This window comes from Capricornis sumatraensis, chromosome 16, assembly GCF_032405125.1.
Source record: "Capricornis sumatraensis isolate serow.1 chromosome 16, serow.2, whole genome shotgun sequence".
Taxonomy (NCBI): Eukaryota; Metazoa; Chordata; class Mammalia; order Artiodactyla; family Bovidae; genus Capricornis; species Capricornis sumatraensis.
The window spans coordinates 45,316,811-45,332,605 of NC_091084.1; the positions used below are offsets into that span (position 1 = coordinate 45,316,811).

The following is a 15,795-nucleotide window of genomic DNA, read 5'->3' on the forward strand; positions in this document are numbered from 1 at the left end:
AGAGAGGGACAACAGAGGATGAAATGGTTGGATGGCATCACTGACTTGATGGACATTAGTTTGAGTAAACTCTGGGAGTTGTTGATAGACAGGGAGGCCTGGTGTGCTGCAGTTCATGGGGTCGCAAAGAGTCGGACATGACTGAGTGGCTGAACTGAACTGAAAATGACAAAATACTACATGTCTCCAACAGTTTAAGCTGCAGCTTTTACATTTTCAAGTGCCAAGGTTCTGCTGTGTTGACAGTAGTATATCTTAGATATGTAGTTAAGTACCAGCTGCCTCTTCTGCAGGCTTCTTCAAAATATCTTCCACAGTAAATCCTTATCCTTGTGATGATGTACTCTCCCTAGGCTGCAGAGGGCAGGAATGCTTTTAACTATTTTAGGAAATTTGGGAGCTGTTATAGATCCCTGTAGGCTGGGTATCTGTTCCTCTGCAAAAGCCATCATGCACTACCCAAGCTGACTTTCAACCAATAGACCATTTAGAGATTGAAAGGTTATTTGCTTTTTTCTTTCTTATCCACTGGTCCATTCTCAAGCTCTTTTTTTGACCATGTCCTTCCTATTCCCAGTGGGGGACCATTTCTTTTTTCTGTTCCCTTTCATTCTTTGTATTTCTCCTTAATTTTAGGTAGGGGATATATGCATCTGGGCATATATTGAGATAAAAAATAGGACAGATACTTTTTAGCAAAAGCCCACATCTGTATGTTAAAATTATCTCTGACTTTGCTCACTAGATGACTTACCCTTAGAAATCTAAACTGATAGATGTTTCTCCCTTGCATTGGTTCCAGGGGAAATCAGCCTTGTGGTCCCACCTGTTACATTATCAGGAAAATCGGCAGAGAAAACTCACATCAGGAAGCCTCAGTACCTCAGGTAAGATGGTCTTAGCACCATTGGGCAAGCTCCCTCCATTCACTTTCCCATTCCCCACTGAAGTGATCCTCTTTAGCAGACTGTTCCACGTCAATGAAGCCTTCACTCTGTAGTGTTTAAGCCACAGGGCTCTCTGGACCACAGAGCATGCCAAGGCCGTGGGGTTTGCTTTTATTATGTGTTTCTATACACTTTTAATGAGTGAGATAGAAGATTTATATCAGCAAGAGGCCACCCTTAGAATAAATTTGGATTTTAAATGAATTTGGATTGACACTGATGCCCTGTATTTGGAGCAAGTGTTTTCAGACTCTTGTTTTATTTCTCTGAGATGAGCGTTGAGATGATTTCCCATCAATTAAGAGAGCCTGTTTGTCAGTGTCCTGCCTTGGAACTTCTCAAAGTCCAGGCCTGCTGTGCATGATCCCTTGAAGTTGCTTTCTGTTTCTATTTTTAAAAATATCAAAGTTGGCAAGGACCCCAGAAATCGTCTAGTCCAGTCCCCTTATTTTACAAGAGACAGAAACTGGGATCCAGAGAGGAACTAAATTTACTTAAGATCATACAGTGAATTGATAGAAGAGGCCAGATCAGGAGTCAGGCCTCTTGTCTCCTGGTCTGCTGTTCTTTATAACCTCGTGCAGTGTCTTTTCCAGGACTGTCTCCCTTCTTCCTTTTCTTCTTGGCAGCATCTCCTCTTCATACCATCCCTCACTCTCCTCTCTCTGCCAGGGAGTTTGTTTACTTTTCTTATATGTTCTTGTCCTAATGGTAAAAATCAGTTTAAGTGAAGGTGAAAAGGTAGTCATCAACTCAGTGTTTATTGTCTTTGCCCTTGAAATAGTTGATCTCAACAAGCAGTCACTGCATGGGGAAAATATCAATAGTTTGCAAAAAATCAGATTCAAAAGCTCCCTGAGTAACCTCATAAGAAGTTTTTGAGTCCACTTTCTGGGTATGAGAACAAAATCTTCTTAGGAAAGCCATGGAAGTTATTGCCAAGGGATAAAGTGTAGCCACAAAGTCTCCGCAGCTGAATGATGAGGATACTAATTTTAAACATTGGGCCAGACATGGGGATATACAGGAATTGTGTCTAGAAGTCCTAAGCATTCCTTACACATCCCCTTGGTCTTTTTGTAGTGCATTTTGAGGCAGGAGTAGGACATGAGTATAGCCCTGAGCGGAACCACTGCTTCCAAGGATTATGTTGAGAACATGTTGGATTAGGAGCCAGAGGATCTGTGTTCCTTCCAGTCCCAACTTTGCTGCTTGCTGACTGGGGGCAAAGCAGCTCACCTCTCTGAATTTTAGTTTTCTCCTCTGTGGTACTGTCCATGGCTATCTTATAAGTTGTTAGAGAATTAAGTGATACAGCATGCATAAAAGTATAAAATCTGGTACCTGATAGGTACTTAACGTTCATGAAATGATTGATTAAAGTGTTTTCAAAGTAACCAGCTTTTTTTCTGTAGAAATTTGTGATTTGAGATAAAAAGAGTACTTAGCTATTTTGGTAGTCAGATCTCTTTGGATTTAAGCAACTTTTTTTTTTTCCTAGGAATATTTCTTGATTCAGAACGGAGGAAGTCTGATGCCAGCTCCGTCATGTCTCCCCTGAGAATCTCTCTCATTCAGGATATGAGGTCAGTCTGGGCTCATTTGTGATTAGCCACTCGAATTCTGTTTTCAGTTGCTGCTTAGGAGTCCACTTTAAATAGCAGAGTCTCAGTGACCTGGGCTTCTACAGCCTCTCATTTAACCAGGAAGCCTCCTCAATGGTCCTGTGTTTCATGATGCATTTGTAGAGCTGTACAAGCAGTTGTGTTTCCATAGATTTTTGGAGAATTATATCAGGGTGTTTCAAGGCCTAAGAGCTCTGGGGTTAGCCTTGCTTTTTGAAAGCTGTACTGTCTTCCTCACCAACCCCCTAAGTTATGGTGAGCCTATCCTTCAAAGCTTCATGGAAGCTCAGGATTTTGAGAACAAGAGAGATGGAGTCTCTCAGGACAGGGTGGGACTGCCTCACCAGGCTTCCTTTGGCATTATAGGGGAGGTGTTGGTAGTGAGTTCATTTCCCACCCCACCCTCCACTTCGCTTTCCCCATTTGTCCTTCAGGCACATCCAGAACATTGGAGAAATCAAGACTGATGTGGGAAAAGCCAGAGCGTGGGTGCGTCTGTCCATGGAAAAAAAGTTACTTTCCAGACACCTGAAGCAGCTTCTCTCAGACCATGAGCTCACCAAGTAAGGCCATTCCACTTGGAGTATAACCAGCTCCTGAGAGTGGTGGGAGGGATTGGAAACCCATGGGAAAGGAGAGTATGTGGTGTATCATTACTGCTGAATTCAGCTAAACTCAAATTGCATGGGAAGGTTTTGCAGCCTTTCTTCTTTTTCTTTATTCCTTTCTGTGTAGAACACTATTGTGTACTACACTGCAAAATATGTTTTCTGTTTTCCTGTTGTTGAATAATAACTCTTCTGGCAGTGCTCAACACAGCATGCTTGTTTTAGTAGGAACATTCAGACATAAGCAGTCGACTGGGTGCTCTCTGAACTGAGTCTGAAGGCCTGGATTCTTCAGACTAAGCCACAACCACTACCGGAAGCACTGGTCCTCCCTTCTGGCTGTTGGTTCCTTTTATGGGACCTCCTGTGGTCTATTCTGGCTCCTTCAGCCGCTGGTCAGCCAGTGAGCTCTTGTTGAGTTCTACCTTGGGTCAGTTCCCATAAAGAAGATGGGAGGATTTTCTTGTTTGGGTGATTTTTGTGATGCAGCATTTCTTCTTCTCCTTCTTTATCTGTAGAAGATAATTCTATTATTATCTGTTATCTATTCTTCCTGTCTTCTCAACCTGCATCTCTCACCTCCCCAAATAGCTTTCTTGCAGAGGTAGTGAGAAGAATGGAACCCTCATTGAGTACCTCAGAGTTTTGGGGGTCCTCCTCTCTTTGTGGCACTCAAATGACCTACATACTTCCTGGGCATAGGATGTTTTATTGGTCTCTCTCTTGTCTTCAGGGGGAAAGGATTGGAGAATTGAAAAGAAACTTCTAATATATCCGCTTACCTTTTTTGTTCTCTCCTGAGCCTAGGGCTAGCCCAAAGTAGCTAAGTTCTCGCTTTTCCTCGCTCCTAGAACCACTAACCCTACAGTTCTCTTCTCTTGATTTTATGTTTGCATTCATTCTGTACCCAGATTACTAGAGCAGGAGGGAGAAGGCGGCTGTCCCCCTTCTCTGATTACCATCTCTCAGTCTTCTCCTATATGTAATACTTTTGATTCTTTCATCATCAGCAAATCTATTGGGGATTTTTCTTTTTGCTATTTCCTTGAGCATCTTTTAATGGTATCCTTTATTATGTGACTTGCTTGTTGATGATAAAGCAGAGAAGCAGACCTTGATGATAAAGCAGAGAAGCAGAAATTTTATGTAAGTGAATTGATTAAAACTGTAGAATCTGTTTTTATTTAAAGTGAAACTGTGATTTTTTTTTAAAGACTTTATTGTATGTTTAAATCACAACAAGAGGCTAGTTTCAAAAGCTTGATAGGTTAGGGAGCTCATTTTGAGAGGTTATGAAATAGCAGTTCTTAAAGTGCTTGAATTTGATTCCCTTTAAGGATGAAAAGGTATAGGAATAAAAGAAGATTGGGAGACAACTAAAAGAAAACAGCCTGGAGTTTGGAAGGGAGTCAGTTGCATACCAGTGTCTGGAGGCCAGTTGTGTGTCCTAGAAAAATCTGTGGCTGTGTGGGCACTGGGGTCTGACAGGATAGGAGAGATTCCTGTGGGGTGGTGTGGGCATTGTCTGTTAGGAGATGGCTCCAGGTTGGCAGGAGGACAGGGTACAGAGGTAGCTGAAAGGGGCCCCAGTCCAGGAACTTTATGATAGAGTCCAGGGCAGTAGATGGGTCTAGGGCCTGTAAACTTAAAGGTCTAGGCAGGAGCAGACAGGGCCCAGACCTTGGTGAGGAGGCTAATTTTGTTTTTTTTAAACTGTGGCCCTGTTAGAGGACGACAGCTCAGAATTCATTTACTACATAGTAACTTCTCACATGATATTCTGACCCCTGTGCTACTTCAGTGGCTAGAAAATGAGGAGAGTTTTGCTGCCACAGACTGCATTTTGGGTGGGGTATAGGGAGAGAGAAAGATACTTCATCAAAACCTACCTACTCCTCCATCCTACCCCTCTCATCTTTCTTGTCAGTTTGCTTACAGCTCCAGCCACTTTAGACCCCTCATACTTCTCAGGATGTGTTAAGCTCTTTCAGGGCCTAGTCACAAGTTTTCTTTGCTGGGGTCTGCCCAGACACCCCAGCGACCTGGTCCATTCCTCCCCAGGCACCCATAGCATTTGTTACAGTACTTGTTCATTCCTTTTTTTTTTAAACCACAGGTGGGGTGTGTTATCATTATCGTTATTTGTTTGCCACTTATTAAAATTTGCTTTCTCTGCAGCAAAAGAGACAGAGATGTATAGAACAGACTTATGGACTCGATGGGAGAGGGCGAGAGTGGGATGATTTGAGAGAATGGCATTGAAGCATGTATAATATCATGTGAAATGAATCGCCAGTCCAGGTTCGATGCATGATACAGGATGCTCGGGGCTGGTGCACTGGGATGACCCAGAGGGATGGTATGGGGAAGGAGGTGGGAGGGGGTTCAGGATAGGGAACACATGTACACCCGTGGCGGATTCATGTTGATATATGGCAAAACCAATACAATATTGTAAAGTAATTAGCCTCCAATTAAAATAAATAAATTTATATTAAAGTATAAATTAAAAAATAAAAGAGAAACTGATGTTGGGAAAGATGGAAGGTAAAAGGAGAAGGGGTGAGAGAGTCAATTCCTAGGTGGGTTGATAAGAAGTCCAGGGTACCGGAGGAGGAGAAAGGGGTCTGTGGCTCTCAAAGCAGAGATGGGGTCTGAAATTCTCAGGGAGAAGGAAAGGACAAACATCTTTTTCCTTTTTATTTTTCTCTACATTCATTAGTCTTAGTTACATAAAACAGTTTTTCCTTTAAGCCAGGAACTGATGATTACACAACAAACAATTCAGTTTAAACTCCTCCTGGTAGCTTGGACAGTAAAGCATCTGCCTACAATGCGGGAGACCCAGGTTCGATCCCTGGGTCGGGAAGATCCCCTGGAGAAGGAAATGGTGACCCACTCCAGTATTCATGCCTGGAAAATCCCGTGGACCGAGGAGCCTGGTGGGTTACAGTTCATGGGATCACAAGAGTCAGACACGACTGAGCGACTTCTCTTCTAAGGTTTATATAACAACAGTGTATCCTGATTGAGGACAGTTTCTCCTTCCTGAAACCTGGCTGATCCTGTTATCTTAAAATATAAATTATGGGAGTAGGTCTAGTAAGATCTTTACAAACTTGAGACATTCTTTTGATTTATAACTAATTTTTAAAAGTATGTAACTTCCTTGCATAGACTAGCGAGGAGGGCTTTCTCTGCCCCCTTGTGATGTCTATGTCAGAAGCTTTCTCTGTCCCTTTTTATACTTTAGTAAAACTCTGCTATACAAAAAATAAAATAAAATTTGCTTTCTTTGGAGGTGGGAACCATACACCTTTCCTTGTATGCATTTTCCCTACTTAGGTTCCTGGTTTTGAGTCTGTGTGACCCCTTGCTTAGCTTTACCTCCCACATACACATTTCAGGTCCTTAGCTGGTGTTCCATCTGTCTCCTTATTTATTGCCACTCCCTGGGTTTCACTTTCATGCCACTTTCACCCTTCAGCTGTGCTGAATTTAAATTTCTTGAAGTTGGTCATGTCTTTCCCTTTATCTCTAAGAAAACTATTACTTGTAGGGCAGATTGCAATCTCTTTAGCCTGAATATTTAGGCCTGCCTTCATTTTACGGAGAAGGCAATGGCAACCCACTCCAGTACTATTGCCTGGAAAATCCCATGGACGGAGGAGCCTGGTAGGCTGCAGTCTGTGGGGTCACGAAGAGTCGGACACGACTGAGCGACTTCACTTTGACTTTCATTTTACCCTAGCCAGACTTTTCAGTCTCTTGCTAACTGTTTACTTCCCCGAGCTCTCAACTCTAGCTAAACTGGCTTTTATACCCTGTCCTCCTTCTGCAACCCCTGTCTGAATGTACTGTCCTTCAGGCCCCTTCTGTTCTAGGACCATCAAAGCTTACGGCTCTTTCAGTTTCCGGAGAGAACCTTTTAGAGCCTTTTATTTGGCAACTTGTTAGGTTATGTATTGTGGCCTTGAGCAGGTTTATTCATCTAGACCGTATTTGAGGATAGGCTTCCCTCTCTGGCTCCTGGGTTGGTGAATTATCTGTGTGAAGAACTGTATAAACTGTCTAGGTAGAACCTCACAGGTCTGCTGAATCCCACACTTCTCTGGCATGGTGATGGCAGTCTGGGCAGGCAGGACAGGGACCTTGCTTTGTTCTCTGTGTGTTTCTCTGTGCTGTGGTCCTCTGCATTGGGCTTTTTGTGTCCCTGATACTTAGGGAAGATAGGCCCTCTGTGCCTGCATTGTCCAGCAGAGGAGTGAGCAGTGGACGGATGGGGATGGGAGGAAGTTTGAAAAGAGGGTAAGAACATTCTCTGTACAGCTTTTCCTTACCTGAGACCTGGATCATTCCATTCCTTGCCTCTGACATGTTCAGAGCAGTGTTCTGACCTCTGGGTCTCAGGTCTGCTGAGGGTCTGAGACTAGCTCTGGTAGGAATGCTGACCACGACCTCTTGCCATTGCTACTTGCATGCCACACACTGGGATGATGCCCTGTAGAAGCCTTCAGGTTAGCAATGAGGTCCCACAACCTCTGACACTTTACAGTAACGTCAGCTCTTGGACACGAGTAGAGCTTGGCTTTTGTTGTTCCTCTATAGGTTAAGCTACTTTCACGTTACCCCTCAGATGGAGTTGCTGGCTTTGTTCCTTTTTTAGGTGGCTACAGAACTTTGAGGCTTGCCCTCATGTTCTTTCCTTAGCCATCTCCCTCCGGAACTGAATAATTCTAGCCTCTTTCCCCTACTTTTGGCTGAGAGACTGATGTGTTACCTCCTCTCCGACAGAAAACTCTACAAGCGCTACGCCTTCCTGCGCTGTGACGACGAGAAGGAACAGTTCCTCTATCACCTCCTCTCTTTCAATGCCGTCGATTACTTCTGCTTCACCAATGTCTTCACTACTATCCGTGAGTGGCCCTGTGCTCCCCCCTAGCCTTCCCATTGCCAGTCTTCATGAACCTGTCAGAGGCTAACTTACTGACCCCTTTTTAAATCAAGAAGATGATCACTTGTCCTTTCTTCTGTGGGGAGAGAGGTCTTTACTAGCGCTCCTTGGAGGTTGTTTTTTCTCTGAAGTTTCTTCTTGTTTTGAACTAGGATGCTCATACTTTTGGCCATTGTGTTATCACGGTGGTTGGGCACAGCTCTGGGGGCCTAAGATGGAGTGGGGTGGGGATGGTGAAGTTCACTGCCTGCTCTGCACACCTGTAAAGAAATCTCCCTTTTGTTTTGGGTTGAGAAAGTCATTCAATATCAGAGAAAGTTTCAGACTGGCCCTCAGGGAAAAGTAGCTCCTGAAGTAGCAGGAAGAACTCCAGACAGCTGTGGGAGGTTTGGGTCTGGACCCTGTTCTGCCCTAACTCACTATGGATCTGTGTCTGCCCCTGCAATGGGCCTCCATCTCCCTATTTGCAGAGTGAGGAGAAGGGTTTGAAATGGTCTCAGAAAGGCCCAGGATGCTCTGTTAGGTAAACAGTTGCTGTAGTCCATAAGGTCGCAAAGAACTGGACATGACTGAGGAGCTGAACTGAAGTGAGTCTGAATTTGCCCATGGCTAGTTGTTTGGCTAGTGACTCAGCATTGTGGACTCTTGTTTTCATATGACACTCATTCTCCTCCCCAGGGAAGAGGGTCATAGGCTTTGGTGGAAGCAGCGCTGGACTGGAATGTAGGAGGTCTGAGGGAAACTGTTTCCCTCTCGGGGGCTTAGGAAAGGATTGTGATGCCTGCCTGGCTTCCCTGGAGATTGTTACTAGAGTCCTTGAGATGACAGATAGAAAAGTGCTCTGAAAAGCCATTCAGTAGTGTTGAGTTGGCAGTCATGTTTAAGGGACAGTTTTTCTTAGCTCTGAGCTCACAGATGGGCGTGGACGTTTGGGTGATAACCCTGGGAGGAGTGAGACTGAGAAGATTGGCTAATGCTCTAAACTGGCCTCAGGCCCTGCTGCTCCAGGCTCTGCACCAGGAGCTGCAGACACGCCAGCACACCTGGGGCAGGCCAGGGCCTTCTCAGGTAAGGGAGGGATTCCTGATCTCCTCCAACGCCTTATGCCTTCCCCTAAACAGTGATTCCTTACCACATCCTGATCGTACCGAGCAAGAAGCTGGGGGGCTCTATGTTCACCGCCAACCCATGGATCTGCATCTCAGGAGAACTGGGTGAGACACAGATCCTGCAGATTCCCAGGAACCTGTTAGAGATGACCTTCGAGGTATGTGTTACCCGGGACCACATCCCCAGGCTCTGGGCGTCTGAGTTTCAGCTGCTACTTTGGCACCTTCCTCCAGAGTTTTATAGAGGCCTTGCTCTATACAGTATTATGTTTCAGCACAGCTGACCTGTCCCAGGATGACCAGAGGCCAGAGCCAAGGGTTGAGCTGAGGAGAGGGAGCCTGTCCTGTGTAAATGGTCTCTGGCTGGAAAACACCCATCGGGACTTGCATACCTCCCTGTCCATGGCGTGTTGAGGAATTCTCAAGAGTTCTTTCAGCTGCTGAACCCAAGGATTCACAGAAACCTCAGACTGCTCTGCCACTTCCAGAGCTTTCTGTTCCCAGGCCCTAGTTCTTCCTCTAGGTTGTAGTATCTTTCTTTCTCAGCATCATTCCTCATGAGATAGTACTGTACTGCCAGCTTTGGTGGCAGGTGGAGCTATGAGCTCTGCAGCTTGCAGGCAGCTAGTCAGATCTCTGCCTCTGAGCAGTGTGGCACTTTTCTCCTATTTTCTTGACCTTCCTATCATCTCTGTTTCCCTGTTCTCTTACAGTGCCAGAACTTGGGGAAACTCACTACTGTGCAGATAGGCCATGATAACTCTGGACTCTACGCCAAATGGTTGGTGGAGTATGTGATGGTTAGGAATGAGATCACAGGACATACCTACAAGTAAGTGTTCTTCAGCTCTGCCCTGAGACAGTGGGGCCTGGTGTACTACCAGGGGCTGTGTTTGATGCCTGGGTATGTGGGCTTCTCAGGGAGACCTTTTAGGTGTGATAGGCTGAGTCTTCTTGTTGGAAGAGACAAAAAAGGGTTTTCCAAGTGGATGTGTCTGCTACCACTGTCCAGGCCACCCATCACTCAGGTGGCTTCCCTGGTGCTTCACAATGGGATGAGGAGCAGGGCCACGAGGGGTCCCAGGCCAGTTTCAGAGCCTGTCGCCAGGGATCGGCTTTGTTGATGGCCTTTGTGGATCAGCAAAGGGAAAGACAGTGAAGGAGCTGACAGCTCTGACAGGCTATTGCCTGAACCTCAGGTTTCCATGTGGCCGCTGGTTGGGGAAGGGCATGGATGACGGGAGCCTGGAGCGGGTTCTGGTCGGGGAGCTGCTCACATCCCAGCCTGAGGTGGATGAGAGGCCGTGCCGGACCCCACCCCTGCAGCAGTCTCCCAGCGTCATCCGGAGGCTCGTTACCATCTCACCCAACAACAGACCCAGTAAGTGGAAGGTGGGGCTGGGCCCTCACACTGCCCAGCCTGGAGAGTGGGCAGATTTCTGGGAGCCCTGATGAGGGAGCCCAGATCCGTGCCTGCACAGCTGCTTCAGGAACTACCTCTGCAAAGCAGCATCAGGCGTTGCCACCCTCCTCTCATGAAGCAGTGCAGGGATTTGGCACTCCCATTAGAGGACTGGGAGGAGAGGGGAGAGCTCCTGGAGCCAGGCCCAATCCTCTGTGCTATTTGTATGTGACCCTATGGAGGAGAGGGGTCTACTTTCTGGCCTTGCCTGTTTTCACTATCAAGTTCCTGACTTCACTGTCAAGGTTTGGCACTCTTTTGGTTGCCAGAATTCCAGGGCAAATAATAAATTTTCCGAGCATCTGTTAGAGACCAGACTCCAAGGTATCACAGATGTTGCTTTTTGTCCTAAGATTTTAGGAAGAGCTAGCTCCACAAAGTTGGGTGAGCCAAGAGCAACTCAACTCTTCCCAGGGTCCAGGCTGCCCCACCTCTCCTGTGGGCCTTCCCTATGTCCTGAGTCTTTTGCTCTGTCAACCAAGCACTATTAACCTCTGAGATTGGATATCTGCTTGATTTTTAATCAGAGCTGAACACTGGGCAGATCCAAGAGTCCATCGGTGAGGCAGTCAATGGCATCGTGAAGCACTTCCATAAGCCTGAGAAAGAGGTGAGCCTCCCTACCCTCCAGTCCAGGGCCTTATATTGAATAAGAGAGAATAACTTTGTTCCAGGCTCAAAGATGTGCCTCAGTTAGTTTGAGATTCAGCATATTCCTTCCTCCGGGGACCTGTGCCTAGGGTTACCCTGTTTTCCTTACATTTTGACAACACAGCAGAGTCCAGTGTGTGTATTTCTCTCGTCTTTATGAATCTGTCTGCATCTCCTTAATAGCGGCCACATTGGCTTTGGCTCCTACTGGGGACCCAGAACTATCATCTGTTCACTCAACAGCTTTTCACTGAGACTGGCTCTGAGTTGGGCCCTTCCAGATGCTGGGAGACTAGACAGGTCCCTGCCTGAGTGTTGCTGCCGTCCCAGGTCTGGGTGGTGGGCTTGGGGTATAGTGGTTGCAGGGCATCTTGATCACGCTAGCCTGGCACTCTCCCCTGTCTCCTTATATAGCGAGGTAGTCTGACGCTGTTGCTTTGTGGAGAATGCGGCCTTGTCTCGGCCCTGGAACAGGCCTTCCAGCATGGATTTAAGTCACCACGGCTCTTCAAAAATGTCTTCATTTGGGATTTTTTGGGTGAGTTGGGCTAGGATTTGAGGGTGGGAAAAGCATGCAGACGTGAGGGGATCATCAGCCTAATGTGTGGGTGCTGACCACCAGGGTCTGAGATACAGAAGCCAAATCAAGTGAGTCTCAGGTTAGATCTGTTGTTTGGTGGCCCTGGCTTTTCTTGAAGGTAATGAGACAACACCCCTACCCCCACCCTACCCCACCGTTCACCCCTCATCTCCTGTGAACTGGATTGGAAAGACTCTTTCCAGGCATCTGTTATATATAATACGGGCTTAGTCATGAGCCCTCATACTTCCTACTTGTAGGTCCAAGAGGCCAGTTGATAGCACTGGAGTCCAAGCCCTTTGTTAGACCCCACCTGGAGAAATAGATGCAAGAAGCTTCTTCCTCAGAAGTTTTGTTGAGAAAGGACCATCTTTATATCAAGAAGCACATTAAGGAATTTAGAACACAGAGCTAGGGAACAGAAGGATCATTTTGAACTGTGACCAGGGACATCAGAACACCCTTGTTCTCATTGAGTTACCTGCATTGACATGGAGGGGCCTGAGGTAGGACAGTCAGGGATAGGTTCGTTTTGAAAGTCTCTGTCACTGGCAAGCTTTTCTCCTCTTCACAGAAAAAGCACAAACCTATTATGAGACTTTGGAGCAGAACGAACTTGTCCCTGAGGAAAACTGGCATACGAGGGCCCGGAACTTCTGCCGATTTGTCACAGCAATCAACAATAATCCCCGGAACATTGGCAAGGATGGCAAGTTTCAGATGCTGGTGTGCTTGGGAGCCAGGTACTGCAGCCCCGTGGCCCAGCATGCAGGCAGCCAGCCTTGCAGGTGGTGCTAGAGGTGCTGGGGGTGGGGAATATCCTGCGACCACATGCCCTTGGTTGGGTAAGGCCTTGTGAGCTTGGTGGACGCCCTTAATTTCCTTCATATACCATGTGTGTGGGGGGTGTGGGGATGAGAACATATGTCTAGTTGGGGAGGAAGGGCCACATTTTGATGGGAAGGAATAAAACTGCCCCCCTGGTAAAATCTGAAGCAGAGTATATGTATCTAGTCACTCCTTCAACAAACATTTGAATGTGCTAGGTCTCATGGAAGGTATGGGAATAAAGCTGAATAAAAACATGGTTCCTACCATTTAGAAGTTCACTTGTCCTAATTAAGTACAGCACAAAGCAGAAGCTTGGGAGAATTTGATAAAGTACTCATTGATAAGGTTTGCTGAAAACGCAGAGGAGAAAGACCAGAGGAGGCTTTGAGGAAGAGGTGGCGTTTGAGGTGAGCCTTAACAAAAGGATAGACGTCAGGAGGGGACTTGAAGCAGACGAAACTAGCAGAGAGCCCCTAAACGAAGCAGAGGATGTGGGGTTAGGAATTAGCAGGCAGAAGGTGGGATGGGCGGTAGTAGGATGGGGGCCTTGAGGAGCTGGGACAGGGTTGATTAATCAGGGGACTGAAATGATAGTCATTTGATATCAGGAATGGCACACATCAGAGTGGACAAGATTGTTAGGGGTTATTCCAGGGGTCAGGTGAGAGCACAAAGACCAGATAAACAGGGTGGTTTATTTAGGCCGTGGAAGGGAGGAGTTGGCATAGTGGTTAAAGACAGACTCTGGAACCAGAGTTGCCAGGTTCGCATCGCAGATCAGCTACTTTCTGGCGGTGTGCTCTTGAATAAATGCTTGTCTCCATCAACCAGTAGATGTTTCTTCATCTCTACTATGGGGATAATAATAGCACTGATAGCAGCTCCCTCACATCATAGGGTTGTCATGAAGGTTGTCTCTTATAAAGGGGCCTGGCACATGCTAAGTGCTATTTGTGTGTCAGCTTGTTGTGTATTTTTGGTGGTGGTGGCTGTGGAGAGGAGTGAGGTTCTAGGAGATGGAGGATGTGATGCAGAGGAGATGTAGTGTCTGGTTGACGGCGTGTCTGGAGGGAAGAGGGGGCAGCAGGGGAGGAGGAGCAGGCCTTGTGCGGATGACAGGGTCTGTTTGGATCAGCATTCCTGGGACTGGGTAGCCCCCAAGCAGATTCTGACTGTGCTCATGCTCAGTCGTGTCTGACTCTTTGTGACCCTATGGACTAGCTGGTCAGGCTCCTCTGTCCATGGAATTTCCCAGGCAGGAATACTAGAATGGGTAGCCATTCCCTTCTGCAGGGATCTTCTGACCTTGTAATTGAACCCAAGTCTCCTGCATTGGCAGGCGGGTTCTTTACTACTGAACCACCTGGGAAGCCAGGTACCTCCCAGTAGGAGCCTTTTAAAGCCTTATAAGGCATCTTCACCAGGTGCTCTTAGGGGAGGGGGAAGGGGACTGTGGGGAGAGACCTGCTTCTCCTGCTTCACACTTGGTTCAGGAGGTGATGGGGCAGGTTCCCCCTTGGGCTTTCGCTAACTTTCTCCCGTCCTTCTGACCCATCGGAACGGATCCTTCCTGCCAGAGACCACCTCCTGCACCACTGGATCGCCCTGCTGGCCGACTGCCCCATCACTGCACACATGTATGAGGATGTGGCGCTGATCAAAGACCACACACTTGTCAATTCCTTGATCCGCGTGCTGCAGACGCTGCAGGAGTTCAACATCACACTGGAGACGTCTCTGGTCAAGGGCATCGATATCTGACCTCCCAGCACCAGCCAGCAGCAGGACCCAGAGACTCGCCTGCAACTTCGCCCCTTCTTCCCAGAGGGACCTAAGCGAGTTGTGCAGGAGATGAGAGATGTACACTCACTGTAAAAAGAAAAGTAGAGGATTTTTGGAATAAATAATCTATTTTAGAGTTTATTTGCTGATTTGCTTTTTACACACTTTCATGTGAAAGAGTGATAGGGAGAGGGAGGTGAGGTTGGTGCCGCTTATTTTGAAGCTGGCGCCCTCCCTCGCCGTGGCCACGCTGGAGCCTGCGGCCTCCCTGGACTGAGCCTGCGGCGCCGCGGGGCAGTTCTGCCTCCTCGCCCTGCCGCGTTAATGAGGCCATTCCACATCGTTTTTAAACTAATGTTTTCTATATTAACATTATAGATATTTGGCTTTCACGGGCCACACAGGTGTGCTGAGCAGGAATCCCCACACTCCAATCAAAGGGATTTTTAGTAGTGCCTCTGTAAGCACTGATGAGTCAGCCCTACGTCTTTTCTGTTTTGTCAGTATTATTTGGGAAGGTGACATGCCGGGATAGATCATCGTGCGGAGAATCACGTTTCCTCTTGGCACACAGTTGCACAGAAGTAAATATAAGCATGTTTTAACAGGTTTTCCTTTTTTTTAAAAATGTATTATTTATTTAACCCTCCATTGTATGTTTTAAGTCTTTTTCTTTTATTTTTTCAATTTTTTTTAAGGAAAGAAAAAGCTGTCCCAGTCTAACTGGCTGTTATTACTGTTAAATTTATGTTGTTTTGCAACTTACAAACCAGCTGCAGTATGGCCCACTTAATAAAACACCTGAAACAAAACTGTGTGGGCCCCTGACTTTGGCGTGGGGGCTGTGTGGAGTGGTGGTGGAGAGCACAGTTTGATCTGAGAGGAAGGGGCTGTAGCACTGCCTGCCTCAGCAGGCCTGCCCAGAGGGATGAGGGGCTTTGGGTCCTGGATCCTATCCACTGTGGTGCCAGGAGCTCCCATGGCTGTTTGAGAGGAATGCAAATAAGGGTTACTTTCCCACCTTCCAGAGGAGGAGGCTGAGGCGGGGGAAAAAGACCTAAGTTGCAAAGATGGTCAACTGACTGAGACAGGATGGGCCATTTCTTAAGGGTAAGAAAGACCAGATACGGGAACACTGGACACATGAGATCTGTCTGCCCTCGGGAAAGAAAGCTTTTTCCCAGCGTGGCAGGTGATAGAGCTTTGTCAGTTTCCCAGAAATCAGCTTGTGTGTGGTGTGCTCAGT

The 15,795-nt window shown here is 46.9% G+C and overlaps 1 protein-coding gene across 1 annotated transcript in view; it reads left to right on the forward strand.

Moving 5' to 3' along the window:
- DENND5A (DENN domain containing 5A) overlaps positions 1-15,321 on the forward strand; it is a 49,939-nt gene extending 34,618 nt beyond the window's left edge. Inside the window, exons 11-21 of the mRNA XM_068989167.1 lie at positions 803-887; positions 2,449-2,533; positions 3,007-3,135; positions 7,975-8,096; positions 9,256-9,401; positions 9,957-10,075; positions 10,443-10,624; positions 11,233-11,315; positions 11,771-11,894; positions 12,511-12,679; positions 14,345-15,321. Of these exons, the coding sequence (XP_068845268.1) occupies positions 803-887; positions 2,449-2,533; positions 3,007-3,135; positions 7,975-8,096; positions 9,256-9,401; positions 9,957-10,075; positions 10,443-10,624; positions 11,233-11,315; positions 11,771-11,894; positions 12,511-12,679; positions 14,345-14,528 (1,428 nt within the window). The 3' untranslated portion in view covers positions 14,529-15,321. The remainder of the gene's footprint in view (positions 1-802; positions 888-2,448; positions 2,534-3,006; positions 3,136-7,974; positions 8,097-9,255; positions 9,402-9,956; positions 10,076-10,442; positions 10,625-11,232; positions 11,316-11,770; positions 11,895-12,510; positions 12,680-14,344) is intronic.
- Positions 15,322-15,795: the final 474 nt, after the last annotated feature.